The sequence below is a fragment of the Rhinopithecus bieti genome, unplaced genomic scaffold, assembly GCF_001698545.2.
Source record: "Rhinopithecus bieti isolate Rb0 unplaced genomic scaffold, ASM169854v2 scaffold_3062, whole genome shotgun sequence".
NCBI classification, from domain to species: Eukaryota; Metazoa; Chordata; class Mammalia; order Primates; family Cercopithecidae; genus Rhinopithecus; species Rhinopithecus bieti.
This window is the reverse complement of record NW_016804432.1, coordinates 1,851,824-1,871,259: the sequence shown is the minus strand read 5'-3', so window position 1 is coordinate 1,871,259 and position 19,436 is coordinate 1,851,824. Positions and strand designations below refer to the sequence as shown.

General features: G+C 36.1%; 1 protein-coding gene across 1 annotated transcript in view; it reads right to left on the bottom strand.

Annotated features, from left to right (window-relative positions):
• CCDC141 (coiled-coil domain containing 141) overlaps positions 1-19,436 on the bottom strand; it is a 215,293-nt gene that overhangs the window by 97,921 nt on the left and 97,936 nt on the right. Inside the window, 1 exon segment of the mRNA XM_017868275.1 lies at positions 14,933-15,049. Within this exon segment, the coding sequence (XP_017723764.1) occupies positions 14,933-15,049 (117 nt within the window).

The following is a 19,436-nucleotide window of genomic DNA, read 5'->3' as shown; positions in this document are numbered from 1 at the left end:
CACAGTGAGACTTCATCTCAAAAATAAATAAATAAATAAATAAATAAATAAATACTTATCTTTTGATCTTCAATTACCTGAGTAATGCATCTAGGACTAAATAAAAACAATAACAAAAAATAAGTTGTAAGCTTGGGCAAGCATGTCCATACCTTAAGAGACTCAAAGATTTATTTTGACTTATATCTTCTGAGTTTTAACAATGACGCAGTATTCTGACTCTATCACTTATACTCTTTCATTGTGCAGTTATTTCCCTTACAAACTTTGTTATCCAAAAGGCAGCCCCAAGACCCGCAGCATCATTACCCTGCAGCTTGTTAGTAATGTAGATACTAAGGTCCCACTCTAAACCTGATGAATCAGAATCTGCCTTTTAAAATATATGGGTAATTCATGAGTACACTACAGTTTGAGAAGCTCTGGTCTAGAATACACTGAAATAGCAGCTTTTTACAACTAGACAGATGAGCAAAAAACAAATGAACAAAAAATATGGAAGGAGAAACTTGCAGATGATATGATCTTACATGCTGAAAACTCTAAGGGATAATTTTTAAAAATTAAAGCAAATAAATTAAATCAGTAGCGTTGGAGAGTATAAAACCAACACTCAAAAAAAATCACTTGTGTTTCTATAGAATAGCATTGAACAAACTGAAAAGGAAATTAAGAAAATGATTTCATTCACAGTAGCATCAAAAAAATGTAAAATACCTAGGAATAAATTTAATCAAGGAGATTGAAAACTTATACAAGGAAAATTACAAAACACTGTTAAAAAATGAAAAACCTAAATAAATGACAAGATATCACATGATCATGAATTGGAGAATTTAATGTTACGATGGCAATACTCCCCAGAGTATTCTAGGGATACAATGCAATCCCTATCAGAATCTCACTGGCCTTTTTTGAAGAAATGGAAATGCTGATCCTAATATTAATGTGGAATTGCAAAGGATCCTAAATAGCAAAAACAATCTTGATAAATAAGAAGAAAATTAGAGAACTTACACTTTCAGATTTTAAAACTTACTACAATCCTACAGCAATCAAAGCAGTGTGGCAAACTGGCATGAAGATAGACACATAGATTTACAGAATAGAAGAGCCCAGAAATAAACCCACACATCTGTGGTCAATTAATTTTCAGTGAGTGTGCCAAAGTCATTCAATAGAGAAAGAATATTTTTTTCCAACAAATCGTGCAGGGACAATTGAATATCCACATGCAAACTAATGAAGTTAGACCCTTACCTCACAGCATACAAAAAATTAACTCAAAATGGAACAAAGATTTAAATATATACACTAAAGCCATCAAATTGTTATAAGAAAACATAAGGGATAAATTTTCATAACTTTGGATTTGGTGATGGTTTCTTAGATATGACACCAAAACATAACCAGAAAATTAAGATAGATAAACTTTATCAAAATTAAAACTTTTACTTAGAAAAGAACATTTTGGTCAAAGGGCTTGACTAGAGATTTTTTTTAAGGAAGATATACAAATGGCCAGTCAGTAAATGAAAAGATCTGCAACATCATTAGTTATTAGGGAAATGCAAATAAGAATCACAATGAACTAGCACTTGATGTAGACTAAGATGACTATAAAAATCAAACAAAATGAAAGAAAACAAGGGCTGGAGAGGATTTAGAGAAACTGGAATCTTCTACCTTTCTGGTAGAAATATAAAACAGAGCAGCTGCTATGGAAAAACAGCATAGTAATTTCTCGTAAGTTAAGCATAGAAACTCCACACGATCTAGCAATTCTACTCCTAGGTATTACCTAAAAGAATTGAAAAGAGGTATTCAAAAATATACATATACATGAATGTTCAAAGCAGCACTATTAACACTAGACAAAAGGTGAAAACAACACAAATGCCTATCAACTGATGTATGGATAAATGAAAGGTGGTATATCCATGCAATGGAATATTATTCAGTATAAAAAGGAAGTGTTAATACACGCTGCAACATGGATAGACCTGAAAAACTTGCAAAGTGAAAGAATTCAGACACAAAAAGCCATTAAATATTATTTTATTTAATGGTATTACCAGAATAGGTAAATACATGGACACAGAAAGCAGATTAGTTGTTGTCAGGGGCTGAGGGGAGACAGGAATGAAGATTGACTGCTTAATGGTTATGGTGTTTCTTTTTGGAGTTATGAAAATATTTTGAACTAGGTAGCCATGATAGTTACACAATATTGTCTAATTTACTAAATGTCACTAATGATAAATTTTTTGTAATATTTACTTTACCATTGTTTTCTTAAAGCCTATATTATGTTGTGTTTCTGTTGTGCCAGGCATTGTGCTAAGAACTGTTACATATGGCCAGTTGTGGTGACTCACGCCTGTTATCCCTGCACTTTGGGAGGATGAGGAGGGCAGGTCACTTGAGGTGAGGAGTTCGAGACCAGTCTTGCCAACATGATGAAACACTGTCTCTACTAAAAATAAGAAAATCAACTGGGGCATGGTTGCGCATGCCTGTAATCCCAGCTACTCAAGAGGCTGAGGCAAGAGAATTGCTTGAACCTGGAAGGCGGAGCCTGAATAAGCCAAGATCGTGCCACTGCACTCCAGCCTGGGCGACAGAGTGAGACTCGGTCTCAAAAAAACAAAACAAAACAAAACAAAACAAAACAAAACAAAACCAAAAAAACAAACACACACACACACACAAAACTGTTATAAACGACCACATTTAATCTTCACAACAAACTGTAAATTAGGTACAATTGTTACCCCCTTTCACAAAAAGGGACTGGAACTTAGGCCCAAATACACAAAAAATTTGCCCAAGATTATATCAGAAGTAAGCAGAGATGCTCAAATTTAACTCCAGTTCCCTTGCCTGAGTGCTGCCATCCTGTATGCTACCTGGGAGCGTCCCATTCACTCTCTGCTAAGTAGTCTAAGATGCTACATGTTGCCATTTCACATAACGTATATCTACACGGTTTGGTAACATGTAATCCTTAGAAAACAAATTTAAAATATGTGTTAAAATGAGGAAATGTTTATGATATAATGTTAATTGGAAAAAGCATCACATTGTAAAACAACACATACAATTTTTTGTGTATACATACATATAGTGTATATGTGCACATAATACACAATTTTGGAACACTCACGTGTAAATGTTTTATATTTCTTTCCTATTTCCATATACACCCACATACAGTGTGATTTTAATTTTCTTTTGTTTAGTTTTATGTCATTTCTATTTTTTCTAAGATGAGAAGGTACTGTGTAATCAGAAAAATAAAACAATAAACATATTTTGAAAGAGTCACTCTCTTGCATTGGCTCTACTGATGAAAATTATGCATTTAAATTACTTAAATAAGCTTGTGGGATATTCTGCTTTACTTCCTTATATTTATAAATATGTTTTAACTTTGAACTCTTCCCTTTGACTAAAGTTTCTGTGGGACCTAAGCACCTAACCATTGATATTTTCTGAAGATCTCCAAATAATATTATTTGAAGGAACTTGGGGCCAAGATCACAAATCCAATTTATGAAATCACTCAATAATGACTAGAAAATATTTTCAATGACTTGGAAAATCGGATTAGATGATGAATCGTGGAAGATGGTTTTAATCTTGAAGCTGAGATATGTGAATGCTGCTATATTAAAACATTGAAGATGATGTTTCTATACACAATTTTCAGTTTTGCTTCTCTCCCAGAACTTTAAAAATTATTATTAATCAAGAACTTCATAAACAATATATGTCATAATAAAAGACAACAATATAAGAAGTCATCTATAAAAATTAAGAGGAACATGAACATACATGAAACACATGGGTGAAACGTCTAAGTTGGTGCCTCTTAAATTTTAGCATGAATACAAATCCTCTTGGGGAATTTGTTAAAACACAGTCTCATTCCATAAGTGTGATGGGTGGATTTGAGATTCTAAATCTCTAACAACTCTGACGCTGCTGTTGCTCTCTGGGAGTCACACCTTGAATAACAAGGCTATATAAGTTTCCTTTAAGCCTTAAAGATGGAGATTAATAACCTCCATCTCGAAAGAGATCATGCCCTTCCTAAAGTCACTCCCATTCAAACCACAGTAGTTTCTTAAGTGATTTTCTGTCTTCTATCTCCCTCCCATTACTGTCATTCACATTGTTTCCAAGGTAATCTCCCAAAATGCAAATCAGTTTAAGCTATACTTTGATGATATTTAATTGCCCATCTGGTCTCAAATCCAAATGTTTACAGCAGCCAGGCACATAATGTGAATAAGTGAAGCAAGGCTAAAAGGGGAGGTAGGTCATGAGGAATAGTGGCAAACTAAGGACTGTGGCAGACTGATGTGCACATACCTTATCTAAAAGAAACAGGTATTACTGGGCTCCAGCCAGGAGTCACTATGTCTATGTGGGAAGATGAGTTGATAATGCCAGATCTTCCAGTTTTTTTAAAAAAAAACAGGAAATCTAGATTTCTTTTTTAACAGAAACTCCAACATTTTAAGATTCACATTATTTTTTTCAAGCCAGATGCCCACCAAAACCTACATAGAATCTCTGGGAATGAGATGCAGACATCAGTATTTTTTCAACACCCCCCAGGTGACTCTAGTTGCAGCCAGAGTTGAGAAGCACTAATCCACACATTCCCCCATGGCACGAACTAGAAAGGGCCTGAACTTAACCAAGGGTTGAAGCTATAGAAGTACAGATTGGTTCATGAAGGGAGTTCTATTATATGAACATTATTTCTGATGTGTAAGAGAAGGACTGATTATACCTCCTCAAAAAAAAAAAAAAAATTAGCAAGTATTTGTTTGCATAGTATTTTAATACATCCTACAACAAATTCTGAGTTTCAAAGGTTGAATTCAAGCTTTGGGGCATCAAGTTGATTTATAATACAATTTAAGAGTATTTAAGGTTTTAAACCAAAGGATGGTTTATAATCATCCATGTCTGCTATTTCTTTGTCTCTTACGCATGTAAAAGAAAAAAAGAATTTTCATATTCAGTAAAGAAAGTATAATTTAAAACAATTACCCACAGTCAAAGGTCATATTTAAAAATCCTTTAGTTTATTTATTTCAATACGTTCTGAATAAAGTATCACACTTATTAAGAGCTATGAAAGTTGCTGTATTTCTTGTTCTGAATGTATTCCAGTAAGAAATGATAGAGACATTTTCAAAGTTTACTTAGAAAGAACTCACTGAGTAAACTGACAAGCCATATACACCAGCTTCCTGCTGTTGAATTTAGCTGTGGGTAGCAGAGAACACCTGCTTTCTCTGTGTTACCAAATTATTTAGAGGAGCTTCACTAATGAATCCTCAGCTTGATGCCTTATTTCTATGTTAAATCTTCTTTGAAAGGAACATTTCCTATTCTGTGCCTCGTATCGACACCCAAACAAAAGTCCAAAATGTAATACGCTGCTTACTACTTAAGGACATATAAAATTGAATTTCTTTTCCATGAACAAGAAATTAGATTGTTGAAAAACCACAGATTAAAACTATTTGGAAGTTTACACGATGGATGGGAAAGGAAACCAAACAATATTTTTGGAGTTACTACTAAAACGTGGATGTGCTCACAAACATTTTCTTTTTTTTAACTTTTATTTTATGTTCAGGGATACAGTGAAGGTTTGTTACACAGGTGAACTCGTGTCACAGGGTTTGTTGTACAGATTATTTCATCACCCAGGTATTAAGCCCAGTCCCCAACAGTTATCTTTTCTGATCCTCTTCCTTCCCCCATCCTCCACCCTCAAGAAGACCCCAGTGTCGGCTGTTTTCTTCATTGTATTCATAAGTGCTCACCATTTGACTCTCATTTATATGTGAAAACATGCACTATTTTGTTTTCTGTTCCTGCATTAGTTTGCTAAGGATAATAGCCTCCAGCTCCATCCATGTTCATGCAAAAGACATGATCTCATTCTTTTTTATGGCTGCATAGTATTCCATGGTGTATATGTACCAAATTTTCTTTATCCAATCTGTCATTGATGGGCATTTAGGATAATTTTATGTCTTCACTGTTGTGAATAGTGATACAATGAACATTGACATGCATATATCTTTATGGTAGAATGATTTCTATTCATCTGGGTATATGCCCAGTAATGAGATTGCTGGGTTGAATGGTAGTTCTGCTTTTAGCTTTGAGGAGTCTCCATACTGTGATTTACACATTCCCATCAACCGTGTGTAAGTGTTCCCTTTGCTCCACAACTTCACCAGCATCTGTTATTTTTTCACTTTGCCATTCAGATTGGTGTGAGATGGTATCTCATTGTGGTTTCGATTTGCATTTCTCTAATAATCAGCAATATTGAGATTTTTTTCATGTTTGTTGGCTATACGTATGTCTTCTTTTGAGAAGGTCTGTTGATGTCCTTTGCCCACTTTTTAATGGAGTTGTTTGTTTTTCTCTTGTACATTTGTTTAAGTTCCTTATAGATGCTGGATATTAGACCTTTGTCAGATGCATAGTTTATAAATATTTTCTCCCATTCTGTAGGTTGTCTGTTTACTCTGTTGATAGTTTATTTTGCTGTGCAGAAGCTCTTTAGTTTAATGAGATCCCACTTGTCAATTTTTGCTTTGTTGCAATAGTTTTGGGTGTCTTTGTCATGAAATCTTTGCCTATTCCTGTGTCTAGGATAATATTGCCTAAGTTGTCTTCCAGGGATTTTATAGTTTTGGGTTTTACATTTAAGTCCTTAATCAACCCATCTTGAGTTGAGTTTTGCATATGGTGTAAGGAAGGGTCCACCTTTAATCTTCTGCATATGGCTAGTCAATTATTCCAGTATTTATTGAATAAGGAGTCTTTACCCTATCACTTGTTTTTGTCAGCTTTTTTGAAGATCAGGTGGTCATAGGTTTGTGGCCTTATTTCTGGATTCCCTATTCTGTTTCCTTGGTCTATGTACCTGTTTTTGTACTAGTACCATGCTGTTTTGGTTACTGTGGCCCTGTAGTATAGTTTGAAGTTTGGTAACATAATGCCTCCAGCTTTGTTCTTTTTGTTTAGGATTGCCTTGGCTATTTGGGCTCTTTTTGATCTTATATGAATTTTAAAATAGGATTTTCTACTTCTGTGAAGAATGTCATTGATATTTTGATAAGAATAGGGTTGAATCTGTAAATTGCTTTGTGCAGTATGGCCATATTAATGATATTCTTTCTTCCTATCCATGAGTATGGAATTGTGTTTCCGTTTGTTTGTGTTGTCTGTGAATTCTTTGGGCGGCGTTTTCTAATTCTCATTGTAGAGATCTTTCACCTCCCTGGTTAGCTAGGAATTCAAATTTTTTTGCAGCAACTGTGAATGGGATTGCCTTTATGATTTGGCTCTTGGCGTGGCTGTTGTTGGTGTATAGGAATGCTAGTTATTTCTGTACATTGATTTTGTATCCTGAAACTTTGCTGAAGTTATTAGCTGAAGGAGCTTTTGACCAAGACTATGGGGTTTTCTAGATATAGAATCACGTCATCTGCAAAAAGAGAGAGTTTGACTTCCTCTCTTCCTATTTGGATGCACTTTATTTCTTTCTCTTGCCTGATTGCTCTGGCTAGGATTTCCAATACTATATTGATTAAGAGTGGTGAAAGAGGGCATCTTTGTCTTGTGCCAGGCTTCCAGCATTTGCCCTTTCAGTATAATGTTGGCTGTGGGTTTGTCATAGTTGGCTCTTATTATTTGGAGGTATGTTCCTTCAATATCCAGTTTATTGAAGATTTTTAAAATGAAGCGGTGCTTAATTTAGTTCTGTTTATGTGATGAATCACAATTATTGATTTGCATATGTTGAACCAACCTTGCATCCCAGGGATGAAGCCTACTTGATTGTGGTGGATTAGCTTTTTGATGTGCTGCTCAATCTGGTTTGTAAGTGTTTTGTTGAGGATTTCTGCATCAATATTCATCAAGGATATTGACCTGGTTTTCATTTTTTGTTGTGTCTCTGCCAGGTTTGGGCCTCATAGAATGAGTTGGGGAGGAGTCCCTCCTCCTCAATTTTTGGGAATAGTTGTTGGAGGAATGGTTCCAGCTCTTCTTTGAAACTCTGGTGGAATTTGGCTATGAATCTATCTGGTCTTAGGCTTTTTTTGTTGTTGTTGATAGGCTATTTATTATTTATTCAATTTTGGAGTTCATTATTGGTCTGTTCTGAGAATCAATTTCTTCATGATTCAGTCTTGGGAGGTATATGTGTCTAGGAATTTTTTTAGGTCTGTATCGAGGTGTTCATTGTAGCTTCTGATGGTGATTTTTATTTCTGTGGGGTCAGTGGTAACATTCCATTCACTATTTTGAATGATGTTTATTTGGATCTTCTCTCTTTTCTCCTTTATTACTCTAGCTAGCAGCCAATCTATCTGACTACATTTTTCAAAAAACCAACTTCTGGATTCATTGATCTCTTGAATGTTTTTTCATGTCTTCATTTCTTTCAGTTCAGCTCTGATTTGGGTTACTTCTTGTCTTCTGCTAGCTTTAGGGTTGATTTGTTCTTTTCTCTAATTCTTTCTGTTGAGATGATAGGTAGTTTGAGATCTTTCTAACTTTTTGATGTTAGAAAGACATTTAGGGGAGAACACTAAATGTTGGGCATTTAGTGCTATGAATTTCCCTCTTAACACTGCCTTAGCTGTGTCCCAGAGATTCTAGTATGTTGTATCTTTGTTCTCATTAGTTCCAAAGAACTTTTTGATTTTTGCCTTAATTTCATTGTTTACCCAAAAGTCACCGAGGAGCATGTTGTTGAATTTTCATGTAATTGCATGGTTTTAAGTGATTCTCCTTGTCTTGACTTCTATTTTCATTGTGCTGTGGTCTGAGAGTGTGTTTGGTATGATTTCAGTTCTTTTCCATTTGCTGAGGATTGTTTTATGTCCAATTATGTGGTCAATTTTAGAGTATGTGCCATGTGGTGATAAAAATAATGTATATTCTGTTGTTTTGGGATGAAGAGTTCTATAGATGTCTAACATATCCATTTGGTCCAATGTTGAGTTCAGGTCTTGAATATCTTTGTTAATTTTCTGCCTTGAATTATCTCTCTAATACTGTCAGTAGAGTGTTGAAGTCTCCCACTATTATTGTCATAAAAATTTTCTAATTGAATTTTCAAGGCTTACAGGTGAGGAAAGTGGGGCTCACAGGTATGTAATGTACCCAAGGTATGTCATTCACTATGTAGTGAATGTCATAGCAGGGGTTTAAACCTGTTTTTCTCCATGTAGATGCAACCAAGTATAGCATTATAGTCAACTTCTAGATATTGCATTGTTCACAGAACATACTCTGTTCTGGAGTAAGGGAAGACAAAGAATATAGAACTATAAACATTTTGTCATTATAATTCCATTTTTTCTAATCTAATCTGCATGTTTTTTTTCTTTTGGTTTGGTTTGTTGTAGGAAGCCTGCTAATTCAAGTGAGAAGAGGTTAATAAAGTGGCTAAGGAAAATGTACATCCAGCAAAGGCTGCCAGGTCTTTCCAGAAATCCTAACCCCATATATAGGACTGACTTCATGGCCAACTGACCTGTGCAATCACACAGAGCCTTATGTTTAAAAGGGGCCCATGCTGTCCCTATACTGAACTTCTCAATAATATTTTAAGAAAACCTTCCATAATTTTATTTTGCACTGGGCCCCACAAATTCTGTAGCTGGTTCTTTCTGTAAAGTGAAAGCAAGGTTTTGTAGATCACAGAACTTTTCTGTGGGAGACAAAAGGTAGTTGAGTCTCAGGGGACATGGCTGTCTACATACAATAAGGTTGGATGCCATAGACAGGAGATATGTCGGGGAGAACTTTTTAGGTGTGATGCTTTCTCTCCTTACCTCCCTGGTCATTGCTCATCTTTGTACCTTTTTTTGGATAGAAAATAGTACCCTCAGTCCAGTACCAGTAAGAGAGAAAAAACAGAATCCCATGGAAATCTAATTAGATGGATATCAGTTGATATTAGAGAGGCAGGCAACCTGATCTGTTTCTTCATGTGTCCATACCAACTCTCCACCATGTGAGCTGGGTAGAATACCACCCAGAGAAATAGATCATGGATAAAAGCAAGGTCCAGAATCCAGTCACTGGGAGGTCGTCCAAGGGGTATACTCTTTTGTTTGTGTGGTGGAGGAGGGGTTTTGGGGGACAAATGGGAATGGCTGAATACTAACTGTAGCAAAAGAAGTCATCTGCACTTAGGGGTACTCCCCCCAACTCACCCAGAAGGGGTAAGTTAGAGCACTGGCTTTCATATCCCCAACATATCAAAGTTACTGATATCCCAATGGAACATTAACTCACAGGGATAAACAACATCTGTTGACCACAGGCAACACTGAAATACAGAAGAAGCAGAATTAATGCACTGGACAGACCAAAAATTTAATATATTAAAAAGTATATCTTAAGATATGAGGAAATACATTAGATAGGTAAAACAGAAAACCATTTGTGAAGAAGAATCAATGTCAGCAATTGGGCATGAAAAATATAACAGCTGAAGTGAAGAACTTGGCAGAAGGGCTGAATGGCAGAAGGAGTACAGCAGAAGAAAGAATGAGTGCGCTATAAGATCAGAGATTAGGAAGGAATAAAGAAATAGGGGGAGGCAGTGACAAGTTAAGAAGGATATAAGTAGAACATCATGTATGTAATACAACTTTCCAAATTTACATTGCAACTAGAAATTAGCATACTGAAGAACACAAAGAACTGTATAAACTAGATGCAAAGAGTGTTATGGCAAAAAGCAATATGAGATCCATGTCTTCATACTATTTATGAAAATTAAAACATGTAACTCTATATTTTAGAAATAGGACTATGTCTAAAGACAAAAGTTGAGCCCATTAGAGTAGGTGCCTGTGAGAATGAGAATGTGAGGGAGACAGAGAATAAAGGCAAAGACAATAAGGTAAACCAAAAGGGAAGTGTAACTCTACTCTGAGGGCTACAAAAATGATTTTAAAGATAATGGGTGGATAGATAGATAAAAGAAGGCTAAGTGATTATCTAAAGTCACCAGGGAATCACAAAGAAAATCTAAAAGGATGTTTCTTCTTCACAACGTAAAAAACTTACTACACAGACATCAATCAAATGTCCTTTTCATATCAGGCACATATACCAAGGTAAGATACTGTCTACTTTAAAAAAATACTGCTACTTCCCCCACCCAGACTTATTCCTTTCAACCAGCTCTGGAAAGGTGTGTTTTACACTCGTCTTGCTTTCAATATAACAAGCATAATTGATATTGAAATGTACATCCTATCTCATTTACAGGATTTGAAAATTAAAGAAAGTTTTGAGGTCATCTAGGCCTACCTCTCATTGCTTCAGGAATCTCTTCTATTAATAGTCCCAACCTGTGGAAGTCTGCTTTTCTGTCATGACCGTGAATTATTATTTCTTTCCTACAGAATGGCTGTGGATGTCTATTGCCTCTAGGACAACTCCCCTTAGCCTCTCTTCTCTGGCTTACACATTACGAAGACTTTAACTCTCATCATAGACAGCCTGGTTTGATTGCTGTTTGCCTTATTCTGCCATATTCTGGTTTGACCACCCCCTCCTAACCAAAAACTCATATTCTATCCATCTGTTCAAGCCCCATCATTCCAGAAAGCTGTCCTGGATCACCCCAGAATAGAGCACCACTCCCCCTTGTGCATATAGACTGATGGTGGTCTCTCTCAACCCATATGATTCGGAGACTCCTGAAGTCTTAATAACCAGTTATCTTGCCAGTGAATTCTCTAGTGTCTGAAATTCATGGCAAATATCTTTAGAACCTTTTTGTATCTACAAGTTATATTTGAGCATTCATTTTCATTTGAATGAATCAGTCTAAATAATTAATCCACGTTTTTGTAATTTGTAATTAAAGGTGGATTAAGATTGATGGCTCTCTAGCCCAACCCATAGTTTGGAAGGAAAATCTTACATTGGAAAGAATGCTTCACAGAAATAAATAAAAAAAAGAAATCCCAATAAATAAACTAATCCTTTTTTTTTTAAGAAAATAAATTTGCCAGGTATGATGGCTCATGCCTGTAATCTCAGCACTTTAGAGGGCTGAGGTGGGAGGATCACTTGAGGCCAGGAGTTCATGACCAGCCTGAGAAACATAGCAAGACCCCATCTCTACAAAAAAAATAAAATAAAACCAAAATTAGCCAGGTGTGGTGGTGTGCATTTGCAGTCCCAGGTGCTCGGGAGGCTGAGGTGGGAGGATCGCTTGAACCTAGGATGTCGAGGCTGTGGCGAGCTATGATTGCACCACTGTGCTCCAGCCTGAGTGACAGAGCGAGACCCCCATCTCAAGAAATAAAAATAAAAAGGAAAAAAACTTACTCTCAGGAATGCTGTAGAGAAATAGGTTTCTCTGCCTCACTTTTCAAAAACAGTTTGGCTTGAAAACTACTTGAGTACATGGGGCAGTACTCAGCTTCTGCACAAGATGCAGAGTAGTTCAGGACCCTAAAGGAAGTGGATATACTTGTATGGAATCTCCCACGCCCAAACAATCCCCCCACCTCAGCCTCCTGAGTAGCTGGGACCACAGGCATGCACCACCACACCTGGCTAAATATTTTGTAGAGATGGAGTCTCCCTATGTCATGCAGGCTTATCTAGAATATTATTTATTTCTAAACAGGAATGAACTATCAAGTCATGAAAAGATATAAAGGAAACTTAAATACATATTACTAAGTGAAAAACATCAATCTGAAAGCCTACATACTGTACAATTCTAACTACATGACATTCTGGAAAAGGCAAAACTATGAAGAGAGCAAAAAGATCAGTGGTTGTCAGGAGTTGGGGGTGTGGAAAGGAATGAACAGGCAGAGAACAGAGGAGTTTTAGGGTAGCAAGAATAATCTGTATAATTCAATGATGTTCAATCATTCAATACATGTCATCATACATTTGTCCAAACCCATAGACTGTACAAAACCAAGAGTGAACCCTAATATAAGCTATGAACTTTGGGTAATAATGATGTGTCAAGGTAGGTCCATTAAATGCACCACTCTGGTGAGGATGTTGATAATGGGGGAGACTATGAATGTGTGGGGGCAGGGTGTATATGGGAAATCTCTACACCTTCCCCTTAATTTTGCTGTGAACTTAAAACTGCTCTAAAATAGTCTTTTAAAATTATTTTTTACATCCCTTATACCTGCAACTTAATAATATTGATGGAAATAATATCTATATGTTTTTTGCTTATGCACATCAGAGGTGGAAATACAGCTATAAACTATGAGAAAAACTGTGGCTTACTAAGGTCAAACATTAACAAATATTCTACTCCCGACTGTCTTCAGGCTAGAGGAAACCATAACTCCACATTTATCGTGAGTATAACCCCAAGGGATGTATAAATTATGTGTACACTTTTTTTTGCTTTTTTTTTTTTTTTTTTTTTTTTTTTTGGTATTAAAGGAAGCAGCATCCTATGCAATTCTGGTGATCTCTTGTGCTTAGCATTTGAGGCTTTCAATAGAATTTTCCTGATAAAACTTGAGTTTGATACAAACAGAATCAATTGCCATATAATTCAATGAAAAAAATTAACCTCCTAAACAGATAAACCAAATGCTGAAAAATTTTAAGAACTTAAAAAATAATCAGTCATTATTAGTCAACAGTCTTCTGTAAGTGCACCTTTTACCAATCAGTCAAATATTCAAACCAAACACTTTGAATGCCTAGAAGACACTGGAGTGTTCAAACAGAAGCAAGAAACTGAAACAAATGTGTCATGATCCCCATGAAAAGATTTAAGTCTAAATAAATGCAATCTACTGCCTCCGTCCTCATCTTGCCGACTCCTATCCTCCCAGATATGTGAATATTTGACTTGTCTAGCCTGTATTCAGCTATTGTTTAGTAGTGTTGACCCATTGTTTTCTAGAGCTTTATGACTTAGCTCTACCTACAACTATCAATCATCTAAAATATTAATAATACAAAGTTCTCTAAATCTTGAGAGTGATTATTCACTGTTCTCATTCCATCTACTATGATGGATTTCTGTTTTCTTGCAGATCAATATGGAGCCTCTGTAAAGAATTTTGGAAAGTATTTACAGACCCCCAGATGTATAAATGCATTGATTTTCAAATAACAAGACACAATGGAGAGAAGGTCAACCACAACACAGGTGCTTTACTCATCTTGCTTTCAGCACTTCATGCTTGCATTTTAATGCATTCTATATACCTACAAGTGGCTGCCGGGCTGGTAACCATTACTTGTTGCAAAACTGAGAAATCTAAAGCAAGTTAAGGAGCAAAAGATATGTAAATGGGAACAGCAATCAAATTATATCTGGAAGTCATAAAAGTGATGACTCATAGTAATGATATCTCAGTGTAGAAAAAAATTTTAGAAAGCTAAAAAAGTATAATGTTTAAGAGCTTGGGCCTTTGTATTAGACAAAACCTAGAACTGAATTTCAAATCTGCCACTGACAAGATTATATTGGTCAAGCGACTTTGCATTTCCAAGCCTCTGTGTTTTATTTGTTTTGATGCATAAAATGGGGAAAATAATACCTCCCCCTTAGGGGTTTTATGATAAGTTAGATAATGGATTTCATATACATAGTATAGTGCCTGGCATATAGTAACTATTCAGAACAACATAGTTATTGTTGTAGAAGCTGTTAATTTGTCTATCATTATTCTGGAAGCCCTGTCAATGCACAGTGGTATTGCTAATGTTATTGGGATATTTTTTTACATGAATAGTAGATTAATCAAAGAGACTTCTCAGTTCTCCTCTAAATTACCCACAGAAGCATATTCAAGAAAAGTTAATGCATTTTCAATTATTTTAAAGTGTCTAATATATCTCTTACCTTTGCTTTTATTATCAGTTCCTCGTGCTTACGAATTAGATCCTCATTGTCTGAAAGTGATGAACCTAGACTTTGTTCCTGTAAATCTCTTATTGTTTTCTGAAACCAACAAGTAACCTAGGTAAAAAGCAACAAAGAAAGATCAAAATTCAAATAATCAGAATAAGTGAGTAAAAATTCAGAAATAGTCCCTCAACCTTTCAAAACTTAAGCTACCTTAATTTCTCTTTATATAAACTATCTCATGTATTAAAATAATATGAACAAGTTTAGAATTTTTTCTTCATTTAACCTCTACATGCATAAAAGAAAAAAAAATCCCAGAAAAGTATGAAAATGACTAATCAGTTCAGTAGATTATATGGCATGAATAAAATCAAAATCTCCTAACAAAGAATCAAAACACATTCCCAAGCAGTCCAAAAATCATGAATTCGTTTAAAACATATCTTCTTTCCTGGAAATGAATATGAATCTAAGTATAGTTATATAAACCCATATGAAAATATTAAACAGTATAGGTAGAATTATACTTTCTGCCATAAAATAGACTATGCAGAAATATTTAGTTTGCTACAAGTGCTGGAAATCTATATCCAGAAAATAGAGAGGTTATTAAAATCCATTGACATTATAAGTGGTAAGGGCATGACTCACATTTACATTGACTTGATTTATCATACATGCCATATACAGTGCTGAAACCACAAATAGCAAAGGACTTGAAATAATCTGTACCTTTTTAAATGATGCCAACACTTGTCACGGGGGCCCTGGATACAGATTCCTTAACCCAATTAAAGGAGACTTAGATTTTTTACTCTCGAATCCTGTATAGCGTTATCCTTACGATCATATCATAATGACTGATTCTTAAGAGACTACTACCAGCTAGATAGTTTGCTAGTTGCTTTTTGGGCATCATCTCTATTTCTCTCAACAACTTTATAACAGTCATGAATGATATCATCATTTTAGAGATGTGGTAACTGAGTTTTGAAGAGGTTAAGCAGCTTATCCACAGCCACATAGTAAGTAGCAGAGTTTGTCCTCCATCCAGTCTGCAGGATTTCAAAGTCCATGCTCTTTCCGTTGTGCCCTGCTGCCATGCTTGAGTCATTTCAAATCTTATAGCCCTGCCATCAGGGGAAATGACTTCAAATCTGAAAAATGAACGCTGGCAGCCCATTCAAAACAATGGGCATATAAATCCCAAGCCTGATACTATGTCTTTCCCCAGCCTAGGTTGTGTTGCCTGTTGCAGTCTCAGGATTTCTCTGAAATCCTGTAACATGGAGAAATGTGTGAAACAGGTGGCCAAGGAGAACTCTAGATTAGTTTGGAAGTTCCACACAATAAATGCACATGACACACACACACACACACACACACGTCAGAGTTAATGGCTCACCTAGAATAGGACACACCATTTCTAGGGCTGATATCACAAAGCTGACTATGACAAAGAAGGTCTACACCAACTCTTAGTATTTCTCAGCATGGACTAGGCAGTTAAAATACAGGATGGAAGCATTTCTCCAGCTTTCTGCTAATTGGAAATGTCTTTGTTAACCACCATTTTAGTCCATCATTAGTGCAAAGAAAAGAATACTGGTGACCTTGTAGCAGTTTTCATGTGACATACATCTCATTGTCTTCTGAATATATGGTAATCTATGCACAATACACACATTATCTAGTTAGTCCCCAAGATACACAAGTATTGTGCTTATGTATTTACAATTATTTGAAGAGAGTCTGTTTTTCTGGTATCCAGTTAGAGCTAGATGATATGTACAATGTGCCTATGAAAACACACGCAGAGCATTTTATCAACAGCTATAAAATTTATTATTTTATTGTGTAAAACAAAATAATTTTCTCCCAAAAATGCAGTAAACCCCTATAAAAACACAACTAGAGCAATGATTTAAGGGTTTCCTCAAAGTGGATCATGATATAACTAACTTCCAGAGATCGTTTATTTTATTAAATGAAAGTGAGTTTTATTTATTCTTAGCTAAAGTGGGAGGGACTTGACATCTCAACAATGCTTTAATAGGGACAGTTAATATAGAATCAGAGTGGATGAAAAATGGGTACAAACAGGTGTTCTCTAATCTCTAAAAACAGGTGAGAAGCCTGAACCCTCAGATAATCTTATTAAACTTTGTGAGTCAAAGACTTGTCATCTAACACATGCCAGCAGTGATGAAAGCTGGGAAAGAGTGAGTTGTTTTGATTTTTAAACGGTATCTACTGACCTCATCTTCTGGATTTGGCACATACTATTTCAACTCCCAAAGGATACTATTCCTGTGAGACAATACTATTCTCTTTAAGAGAATGTAAAGAACTACGATAATGCTCAGCGTGTCTTATTCACGTTCCTGCCTGTTAAATCATGCTGACTCTCTAGATCTACAAATTGTTACTACCAGATGCACCCTGGAAAGAAACATAAAACAAGTTGGCATAACACTCGGAAGTAAGTCAATCATCATGAGGGTGTTACATCTCATTATGAGGTATTCACATACAGGAGCAGACTCTTAGATCAGATTTACCATGTATGCTGTGGGATGCACACAAAATAGGCTCTCAGAGTCCTTCTGATCACAAGATAGGACACCCTAAATAACCAGGAGCATGTCAATCATAATATTCTGCCACCCAGTAAGTCATTGTGCCTGGCGAGTAGCTACTTCAGACAGCTGCATAGATATTCTAAGTGCACTTTTTATAAGGTTTTAAATTATGTCAGCTGCTGTCCAGAAGCCTGAGTGATAAGTACAGTAAATGATGCACCAGGACATTTATGTAGAACATGGTCCCTGCAAAACTATGAAAACATGAGCCATAAGCTGAGGAGATGTGCAATGGAAGGAAAACAAAAAGTATTCGAAGTATGCACTGGAAATTGGTTCTGAGCAATGATGGATTAAAGGGGTAAATTAGAATATTTTTCCTTTCTTTCCAGTTTCTTTCAGTTTCATCTGAGCAATGTGTTCGTGGTCATCCCATTAATTTGATAGGGCATTCTAGGTATTTGATGTCCAGAGAAGACAGAACTCAGCAGAGGAGTGAGGCAGATCTTTGCAGTGGTGTGTGTGTAGTGATAGGGTGGCATCTATCACAGAATGACAAGAGATGGAGAAAAAGGAAAGTCAGCAAAGATGCAGAGAGGAAGCAATCAGGAATGTTCAGTGAAAATAAAGAGCTTCCTTCAAAGTTAAAGTGGGGTGACAGGAAAACCTGCACTGTTCAATACAGTAGCCACTAATCAACATAGCTATCTAGTACTTGGAAAGTGACTAGTCCTAATTGAGACATGCTCCATGTATAAAGCACACAGCAGATGTCACAGACTTAGCATAAAGCATAATGAAAATATCTCATTAAGAATATCAGTATGAGTATGAGTATGGTGGTTCATGCCTGTAAACCGAGCAGTTTGGGAAGCTGAGGCAGGTAGATCGCTTGAGCACAAGAGTTTGAGACCAGCCTGGGCAACATGGCAAAACCCAGTCTCTACTAAAAAAATACAAAAAATTAGCTTTGGGTGGTGGCACACACCTGTAGTCACAGCTACTCAGAGAGGCTAAGGGAGGAAGATCACCTGAACCTGCAAAGTTGAGGCTGCAGTGAGCCAAGATCATGCCACTGCACTCCAGCCTGGGCAATAGGAGTGAGACCCTGTCTCAACAAAAAAAAAGTTACTATTGATTACCTATTGAAATAACATTTTGTATATGTTGGGTTAATTTAAAAATATTATTGGTTTTCACTCTTTTATGTGGCTTTTGCTTTTAATTTTTTTACTTTTAAAATGTAGCTACTAGAAAATTTAAAATCACATCAGTAGGTTGCATTCTATTATTATTGGATGGTTCTCCAATTAAAATATATTTGGACTATATTTGTTAAATGTAGACTTAAAGACTGAGCTTTAATTAGGGGTATTTAAAAAGTGGAGTCAGGAGAAGAGCGGTGTGAGGTATCAGTTGGTAGCATTTATGAACGTCTAAGTGTGGATGTTGGCTGCTACAGTTTTGATGTTTGTTCCCTCTAAACCCCATGTTGAAATTTGATTCCCAGTGTTGGAGATGGGATCTAATGGAAGGTATTTGGATCATAGGAGTAGACCCCTCATGAGTAGATTAACGCCCTTCCTTTGTGGGGGCTGTGGGAGAGTTCTCCCTTTATTACTTCCCAGCAGACCTGGTTGTTAAAAAGAGCCTGGTGCCTCCACGTGTTCTCTTGCTTCCTCTCTTGCCATGTGATCTCTGCATATGGAAACTCCCCTTCACCTTCTGCCATGGGTGGAAGCAGCCTGAACTTTCAACAGATGCCCAATCTTTCAGCCAGCAGAATCATGGGCCAAATAACCCTTTCATCTTCATAAATTACCCAGTTTCAGGTATTCCTTTGTAGCAATGCAAAATGGACTAAGACACTGGCTACATTCATTGGCTGAGTAAAGGATGATAGCTTTCGGGAAAGC